Below are 9,720 nucleotides of genomic sequence, written 5' to 3'. Positions count from 1 at the left end.
ATGCTCGTTATAAACATTTTGTAATGGTCAGCTGTTATGTTAAGTTATGGTAGGAAAACCTAAATAATGAAAATGACATCTGTCCAAATATGTTTCTTATTTTATACAATTAAGAAAAACAACTTATTTTTTAGTCATTTATCTAAAGAGAAATTATTTAAATCAATATTGTCTACGTCTCTTTTCTAATCTCATTCAATAGATCAACTATTAGATTTGTGGACTCACGTCGACTACATACAAATTCAATTATGAATTCATTTATTCACTATAAAGACAGTTAAAAAAATTAATGAATTATATCATTTATCTTATCTGAATGTCAACAATAATTCTTTTTTTAAAAAATAATTTATCTATAGATCATTTATCATATTCTCTTACAAATTCAATAAATTAACCATTAGATTTGTAAGATCCACAATTGACTTACGTGAAATCTAAATAAATTTTGTAAGATGAAATGAAGAAAAAAAATATTGACACGAATCATTGTCTTCTTTTAAAGTTTTTGTTTCTTAAAGTTTATTACTTTATTAAATCTTAATTATTATTTTTAAAGTAGGATGCGGTTGAAAAATAACGGTACTTATTTTAATTTACGATTCAGATTAAAACTCCCTTCTTTTCAACTTAAACAACATATCTTTAAAGATAATTAATTATCCCCCTCTTCCTTCTCCACCCACTCCCTCTCTCTGCAAATTCTTCATAACCATTTTCAGCAAAACAGCAACGAATCACAACCGAAATTCTTCAACCCAAACACCCGTTCGGCCATACACCCAATCCAAAATTATACTTCCAAAATGAAAACCACTTCAAATAGAATCACCCTCTACCAAAAACCCAAAATCACCTCATCACCAATTCGCAACAAAACCCACAAAATTCCTCCTAATAGGCCAGCACAACCAAAATCACAAAGAGCAACCCAACACAAATCCTAAACAGAAAATCCGACAACTAGAATGGTAACTTTAAAAATCACCTTGTTCTTGGAGTGTGACACAAGAGAGACTTCTAGAATTAGTCCAAAAATTAAGCTCAATATACTAATGTCAGCTTTGAGCCTGGACCGACGACCTTAAACAACACTACATTATACTAAACTAGGGATTCATTTTCAGCCATGTATGCAACCTTGTTTGTCACTTAACACTCAACAATACTGACGCTGTTCATGAAAGAAATCACAATTAAATTGTTTTAAGTTCACAATTGCTCCCATAACAAACGAGAGGTTTCAAACAACAGAACATACATGCGAGGATCCAAAATTTTCAGGGCATTCAAGTCAAAGCCCAACAAAGCCCTTGTACAGCCAACAAGACCAACTGCTTCTTCCTACAAAATACTTTGAATAAACAGAGACGGTTTGACTGTTCTCATGCCTTAGTCGGGGAGTATTTGCTCATTGTCAGCATCTCCTTCAGTCTCAATCTTAGGCTTTGATGGAGCCTGAGAACCAGGGGGCTGCTTCTTCTTGATCCCACTGACAATGTCATCAATCCTAAGAAGCATGCAAGAAGCTTCTATGGCTGTCTTAAAGGTTTGCGCCTTCACGTTGTAGGCATCCCAAATCTGACAACATTTGAATAAGCAAACATTTGACACTTCATTCGCTAGCATATTTGAAAGCAAAACACACACAACTTGGTTTATATTCATCCCAAAAAAAGAAAAAAAAAAAAAAAAACTTGGTTTATAATACTATATTAAGTTAAAATATTAATGAATAACTTAAAGACTTCAAAAAGTGCATATTAATATGAAGCTATCAAGTTCCATCGTTCCATATCATCTGAAACAATTTGCTACTCGTGACTATTTCAAGAAATTACTGAACCATTTCAGATAAGTTTGTGGTCCATACGCTAGATTTAGAGAAAAAAAAAAGACATTCCTTCTGTTACCGTTGGGATTTCTAGTGATCGAAAGAAATTACACCAAACAACATAAGAACAAAAGCCCACATAGAACAATTTCAACGTACCTTCCGCTCCTTCATGTCAGTAACAACTCCAGTGTTTCCATCTATGCCAATCCAGGCATTTTCACCACTTGCATGCTACAGTAGTTTAAAACCAACAAATAAGAACAGGTATGTATTTTAAAATATATTTGTCAACTCCATATATCTTCTTGTGCTATGATTACCTTTCCTTGCAGAACAGTCATAGTTCGAATCACATTCACCCCACAATTCTGTGCTAAAGTACGGGGTATAGCCTCAAAAGCTATGGCAGCAGCTTCATAAGGCCACTGTTTTACAACCACAAAGCATAAACAATTAAGCTAAGCATTATAAAATCATTAAAGTGATTGTCCTTAATTTTTCCACTAAAAATGATTGTCCTTAAAAATACTTCAGACTTGGATTTACATGATAGGGACCAAATAACACAAGAGATGACCACTCACCTTTTCTATGCCTTCAATAGATGAACTCTTCTGCTTCAAAGTAGCAGAGACAGTTAACTCAGTAGCACCACCTCCAGGAAGAAGTTTTGGATTTTTTATTATGTTCCTTGCTACAGACATGGCATCCTGTAATAGAAATAGGCTTCAGAACACAGTAATACCCAAACCGAATAATTTGATGATCAATTCATTAAGTACCTGCAAGTTTCTTTCCACTTCGTTCAAGAGATCCTTACTGGCACCTCTTAAAAGTACAGTACAAGCTTTTGGATCTTTGCAGTCAACAATGAATGCAAAAAATTCGTCCCCAATTTTCTTCACTTCAAACAGCCCAGCTCCGGTACCAACATCAGACTCCTGCAATTCATCTGGTCTGTTCACGATAACGGCACCACATGCCTTGGCTATTCTATTATTGTCTGTCTTCCTCAACCTTCTGATTGCACTGATTCCATGCTTGCACAGATAATGGCATGCCAAATCACTAAGACCCTTCTCTGTGATTACTAAGTCTGGTTTGAACATCACTATCTGATCACAAAGGTTCTTGATGTACTCTTCTTCCATTTTTAACAGGACTTCCCAATCCTCTTCTCTAACCAGTTCAGCATTTGTTTGGTTTTCACCCTTTTTGTACTCTAGGGGAGAATCAAGAAGAATGATGCGTGGGTTGACAATCTTTCTCCTCATTTTGCCAGGGGCAACTACATCTTTGTTAATCATAACTCCTTTAAGAACTGTTGAATCTTCCAACTGTCCACCAGGGACCTTCTCAACCTTAATGTACTTCTTAATATCCACTTCGCGCAAGCCTTGCCCAAGATCAACACCAATTGTTGTGGTGGCATCTATAGCTAGATCCTGAAAGTTAACCAAAGAAATAAACATATTAATTAAAACAGCTGATGTAAATGTTAAAATGCAGTCTCCATATAATGATAAAAGAGACATTTGTGGTTGCTGAGGTCATGCTTCACGCAATGTTTTTTAAAAAAAAAAAAAAAAAAAGAAAAAAGAAAAAAAGAAGTGAAATATAACAATGACTTGGCAGGAATTTAGGTGGATGCAAAAGGATATTCTATTGACATTAAAAGGTAAGGAAACAGACGACAATTTTAATGCAAGATCATAACAAATTTTAGATCCAGACTTTTATATTTAAGGGGAGAAGAAGAATTGATAAAAAAATAAAAAATAAAAATAAATAAAAACTCTGAAGCACAAATCTCTTTACCAGGAGAATCACAAATCTTATGTCTTAAAAGAGTTTGACTCTTTTGATGAAAAACAATAAACATGCGGTATACTTATCGAATGAAAGATTAGCTAACTAGTTAGGAAAAATGACATCAACGTGAGGTTCCACAGGTCATCTTACCCCCGTATTGAAGCATAAGGCACATATCTCAATTTTGTATGTCTCAAAGACAAAGGCGTACCCACATTGTGTGGCAACATCTAAAGGATCTAAGCATTTTTTGAGAGCTTTAAGATGAATAAAGGAAAAAAGAAAAGAATAGTTATCAAGACACCCACATGAACAACCTTGAAAAATAGAAGATACTTACAGCAATTAGATCCCCAAACTGACTAGTGAATTTTGTGCCTATACAGCTCTTCACCAGCCCCAACATTGTTCCACCTGCCACATAATTCCATACACTATGTTTTAATAAGACTGGTTATTACTTATCAAAAAATATAATTCCATACATTATGTGCACAATACAAAAGCGAGCCTATGTTCTACATAAGGAATCTACAAGCCTTTTTCATCATAAATAAATGTTACAACTTCCGTGTGCAATAATAAGACAATGAAAGATGTGTCTATGTGGTCTGTACATGTGTGTGTAGGTGTGGGGTGGTGTGTGTGCAAGAGAGAGAGAGTACTGAAACTATTCCAACAAAGAAATTACTACTTCTAGCTTCTGTTAAAGATCTTTAATTGCAACCAGAAAAGTACTTAATTGGCTTGGCTTACCATTCTATTATATTAAATAAAATGAATGAGCTGATAAAGCTTAGATTCAGGATGGTTTATCTGATTGCTCAACCCAATAATTTTCTTTTCCAATACGTGGATTGCAATAATCCTAATCTTCACAATCTATAAGAACATTAACTTTAGTGAAACCATAGGTCATTAACGTACTCTCAACACCTAGATTCACATTTATGGATTACTCTTCTCCTTGTATTGCCTAACTAACTTTCCAAATACTCCGCCTAGCTATGGCCATTTGTTCCCAACGGAGCTATTGCAGGCACTGTAGTTTTCCGCAATGGAAATGAAATAGCTATACTTGACCAACATAAGAGAGAAATTGACCAATGTAGAGCGTATAAAAAAGAAACTTTCATCCCAAAGCACACCAGTTTGTGCATAAGGACGCTATACCTATACATTTCGCTTTTCACAATTATATCAAGGAAATATCTTGTGAAAAATGGAAGAAGATAGGGTATATAATCAGTCTTTTGATTTCAATATTTTGAGAACTTAAAATGTAATTAGTATGGTCAAAACTCTTACTAGACTCTTAATTTATTATCTAAAAACTTATGAAAGTAGTTACTGCCTGTGTAGAATGTATAAGAGCATTATACTTAAGTTAGGCTTGTATTCTCTATAACTATTTTGACAAGCAACCAAAATTTATAAAAAAACACAAAAGGCACAACCCAAGCACACAAGAAGAGTTCAAGAACACACTTAACTAGAAGAAGGAAAAAAAATAAAGAAAAAAAATGAAAGTTTAAAATATTTAAATCAAAGGCAAATGTCCAGTTGTAAAAAGTCTTGAAGAATAAATCATTCAATTCCTCCACCGTCCATTCACAGTCTACAAAACTCCAATCATTTCTTTCCCTCCAAAGACACCATATAAGGCAAGACGAAAATACCTTCCACATCACAAAATTTTGAAGCCTACCAAATTACCCTTTCCACCAAGCGAAAAGGTCTACCACTTGATTAGGCAAACCCAAGCCAACCTACAAGGCTGAAGATATTCCATAGAGCATTAACCATCTCACAATGGTGTAAAAGGTGGTCCATTGACTCCCTACTCTTCTTACACATACAACACCAAACAACCACCATGACATGCTGCTTTCTTAAAATATCCATAGTGAGTTTCTTTCCTATGGTAGCCAACCAAGCAAAGAACACTACTTTCAAGGGAGCCTTATTTAGCCAAATACTACAATGTCCATGCTCCCCATGATAGTATTCTCTATACCTGATTAATGAAAACCTGGGAAGACACTACTTTGAAAGAAAGCTCATCTTATTTCTGGGATTACTCCTTTTCTGCCCTTCTAGGCCTTTATATTTACTGTTATACAGCAAGCAGATCACTATCCCAACATTTTCTAGCTCCATCATTCTCAAAGCTTTAGTAAAAACCTATGTAACATCCCATTGCACATTGAGAAGATTAATAACCCACATACAATGGATAGATTATAAAGGTATTCATGGGTGCTAAGTCCCACATTGGTACCTTACTAGGTGATATTGAACTTTATAAGGCCTTATTTGGTAAAAGGGTTGGAGTTGGCCCATACACTATTCATCACAATTTCCCAAAAAAATCAACTTCAAAACATTCTAACTTTTTCACTTTTTATATCAAATCATTCACTTTTTATTATTATTCAAATACAAAAATCACTGCAAAACGAAATTTTTTCACTTTTTCATTTTTTTTATACTAAACATTCTTATTTTTTTTCACATCAATCTACATCAACTACAGTGTTTAAGCCAACCCATTTACCAAACACCACCTAAGTAATTCTAAGGAAGCTCCAAAAGGTAATGTAATCTAGTCTTAAACCTCGCCACCAAACAAAGGTACCTGAACAGACACTTTTTTTTTTTTTTTTTTATAAGTAAAGGTACCTGAACAGACTGTCTTCTGTTTTATTGTTTTTCATTCCTTTCTTTTTTCTTTTTTTTTTTTTTTGAACAAGATATCAACCTACAGGCTATCCAACCCACCCTATCTCTACCACCTGAGAGAGGACCCAGGCTAGAGACAGACCAAGTAAAAGTACATTAAGAGTTAGTTAACAAGTGCCCGTGAAAGTTGCTGAGCTAAAAAAGGACAGGACCACAACAGTGACTTGTAAGACAGAATTTCATACTATTATGAAGATACAAATGATGGGCAATATACGATCCACCAATACTCATATTCCTTGACCATCAAAATGTATCTGATTCAGAAAGTAGAGGAAGTTGGGAAATTGATGACTGCTACAATGGTAAATAAACTATTATTAAAGAAGCTAATCTCTAATTCAAAAACTCTCATACTGCTTTATAAATCTATCTATACTAAAATGAAGATTTTTCTTGAGATATTCTCACTGAGGATGATTCTTCTATGGTATCTGTCAGGAGTAAAAGAGGCAACAAGATAGTTGACATTATTTTTATTTTTTTATGAATAATAATGGGGTCGAGAATCTAAAAAGTTAACAAGATCTACAATACTAGAGGAAGTGAATTTTTTTTTTTTTTTTTTTTTTGGTAAGTAATCAACATATATCAATAATCTAGAGGAAGTGAAACTGGGAACAAAGGATACAACCCAATCTAAAACAGAACTCAAGAAGGAGGACTTTAGTTGTGGAACACTAAACTCGCGGTCCTCAAAACAAGATAGTTGACATTATTAGCAACGATTAAGGTAGTCATTGGTATAGCTTGCGCATAGGAAATCCTAATCTTGGAATCAAAAAGCAACCCTACATCATTGAGATAGCTAGCATCAATGGCTAGGATGCATATTCCCACAAATAAGTTGTGAACTACTTCCCTAGAAAAAAAAAAAAAAAAAACAAAAACAAAACAAAACAAAAGATGCGTACTTGTCTAGCTATTGCTCATTAGAGAGAGTTATAAATAAGAAGCAACTACTTGTCTGACAACTCAGGTGTTGCTCAAGTTGATCACTTAAGTGCGTAAGTACCTAAAGTTGGCTTCTAATATTGTTGCTCAGTATCCTAATCTTAATTCTTCTTATTCTTCTTCTTTTTTGCACTAGCCACACATGCATATGAGGTTGAACCTGTGATCTAGCCCCTCATCCCTTATTTATGAGATGGGGAGATGCTACTGGTCAAGAACCATCCTTCAAACTAATTGATATAGGTGAAGGATACAACCTAGGACACTGAATCATCACTGTATCTCTACAAGCTTGCCCAATGTCAAATTTTTCAGAGTTGATTGTTGAAAATGAGCCAAATCAGAAGTCCAACAATCAATCAACGATAAAAAGTGAAAAAAAAAATAATAATAATAATAGAAGAGACTAAATTTGAAAAAAGTAAAGAAAGAAAATAAATTATATGCCAGAAAATCCTGTGACTAATCTAACATGCAGTTGTGTGAAAAAATACACACTTGTCATTCTTAAGTAACATAAGTTCCTCCAATAAAGAGGAAAAGGAAAACATAATTGGTAGAAGATTCCGGAAATCAAGCAATTCACTCCTGGTTTAGGAAAGGACAAACTATGCTCTAAACTGAACATCTCAGATTGAGAACCAACAGATTCTTGAGAAATCAATACTAAAAAAAACAAAAACTTACGGTCCTTCACATCAATGGGCATCGCAATTTGGTCAAGCACAGCAATGGCATCCTCCAAAGCTTTGTTGTAGGCTGTAGATCAAATAAAGCTTGCACATATCATTAATAAAAAGTGATTAGCCACAAGCAAAAAAGAACTATCATAAGTACTAGTATAGTAACATTACCTCGGCAGATAACGGTAGGATGGTAATTTTTGTCAATAAATGCTTCTGCAACGTGGAGCATTTCACCAGCTTCAACAAATTTTTAGCCCAAATGTGAGAAACAAGGAATATTATTAACATACATTGTACCACAAAAATAGATTCCGTTCTTCACAAGCAATTGCAATCCTCACTCAAGTATATATGCAGCTAATTAACCCACAGGCTAAATGTCATGAAACTGTGAAGTCAAACTGGAGCAATCAGAAACAGACTTCTCTAAAACTATCACTCACACAAAAGACAAGAACAATCTGTCACACTCCACAAAGGAAACATGTGTTGCAAAGATGAGTATGACAAAATATTGTATGCTCAAAACATACCAAGAACGATGACTGATGTTGTTCCATCTCCCACTTCTTCATCTTGCGTGCGGCTTAGTTCAATCATTGACTGCTACCAACACAAAATGGAACATACATCAGAAGCATAGACACTAGATAGTGATGGAACACCAGAATTCCAAGAGAAATAAAAGTTTACAGCAATAAAAAAGGAATTTATGTCAAACAATTTCGTAAATCAGTAGAGAGAGAGAGAGAGAGTGCCTTTGCAGCCGGGTGTGCAATATCTAACTCACGCAAAATAGCATTTCCATCATTAGTCACCACAATTCCTGATAGCAACAAAGTTGGAAACAGAAAAGAAAAGAAAAATAAGAAGCCAAGACAGAAAATGCTGTCGAAAATCTTTGATTTGCAATGACAATATTCGTAATGATATTCCATTATCTTTACCTCCAGAAGCATCGAGTAGCATCTTCAACATGGATCTTGGACCCAATGTAGTGCGAATAATGTCAGCAACAGCCTGTCCGTCCAAGTATAAATTAAACAAAACGAAAATAGAAAAGAAAAAAATCATGAAAATTCACAATACAATGTGACCTACGGAAATAAATGAATATCGCACCTTGGAAGCCTGGATATTAGCATGTTGCACCTTGCCTCCGGACTCGCGTTTCAAAGAGTCCTCTGCACAGTTTCATTTGATCGAATCCATTAACTTAAAGCAAGGACAGATGATAAACCCAAAAAAAAAAGAAAAAGAAATGCAGATCACACTTACTGAGAACAAGCACCGGTGCGTGCATGATTTTCTTCTTCTTTTTCTTACTTCCCTCTACGATTCGTCTTAAACCCTAACACTAGAAATAAATAAGAAAACCTCACAGCTTCCCTATAATCTCTTCACAGAAAAGATCAAGCCCTAGATTTCGAGTAACAAACCTTCTAGAAACGCAGCTACTTCTAAATCCGATCAAACAAAAAAACAAAAATCGAATAATCAGACTCCAAGGCAACAAAAGCAACGAAAATTATTCAAATATAAATGAGAAAACAAAACCCTAGAAATTGAACACGAAATCAGGAGAAAATGCAAACGGTGAGAGTGTGAGTGCGAGTGCGAACTTACCTTGTGCTGTCTTGCAGCGAGTTCTGAAAGGAGCATAGGAAGTCTTTAGGTCTGGTTATA

The 9,720-nt window shown here is 34.7% G+C and overlaps 1 protein-coding gene across 1 annotated transcript; it reads right to left on the bottom strand.

Moving 5' to 3' along the window:
• Positions 1–1,184: 1,184 nt before the first annotated feature.
• On the bottom strand, positions 1,185–9,720 carry LOC132183772 (T-complex protein 1 subunit gamma-like). Its single transcript, XM_059597186.1, has 14 exons — positions 9,661–9,720; positions 9,313–9,494; positions 9,157–9,218; positions 8,982–9,054; positions 8,793–8,860; positions 8,568–8,637; positions 8,203–8,271; positions 8,036–8,107; positions 3,993–4,066; positions 2,623–3,285; positions 2,425–2,550; positions 2,161–2,265; positions 1,997–2,071; positions 1,185–1,584 (listed from the first exon to the last, which is right to left on the bottom strand). Exons 2-14 carry the CDS (start codon positions 9,335–9,337, stop codon positions 1,396–1,398), a joined length of 1,671 nt encoding a protein of 556 aa, XP_059453169.1. The 5' UTR covers positions 9,338–9,494; positions 9,661–9,720; the 3' UTR covers positions 1,185–1,395.

The sequence above is a fragment of the Corylus avellana genome, chromosome ca6, assembly GCF_901000735.1.
Source record: "Corylus avellana chromosome ca6, CavTom2PMs-1.0".
Classification (NCBI taxonomy): Eukaryota; Viridiplantae; Streptophyta; class Magnoliopsida; order Fagales; family Betulaceae; genus Corylus; species Corylus avellana.
Note: the sequence above shows the minus strand (reverse complement) of the source record. Positions and strands in the feature narration are given on the sequence as shown.

What these genes read in the sequence shown, in the direction of transcription:
- LOC132183772 (XM_059597186.1), bottom strand. Translation starts at nt 9,337, where the DNA reads ATGCACGCACCGGTGCTTGTTCTCA. An exon ending in CGCACCGGTGCTTGTTCTCA is followed by an intron (nt 9,219 to 9,312) that starts GTAAGTGTGATC and finishes GAAACTGTGCAG; the next exon opens with AGGACTCTTTGAAACGCGAG. An exon ending in TGACTGTTCTGCAAGGAAAG is followed by an intron (nt 2,072 to 2,160) that starts GTAATCATAGCA and finishes AAACTACTGTAG; the next exon opens with CATGCAAGTGGTGAAAATGC.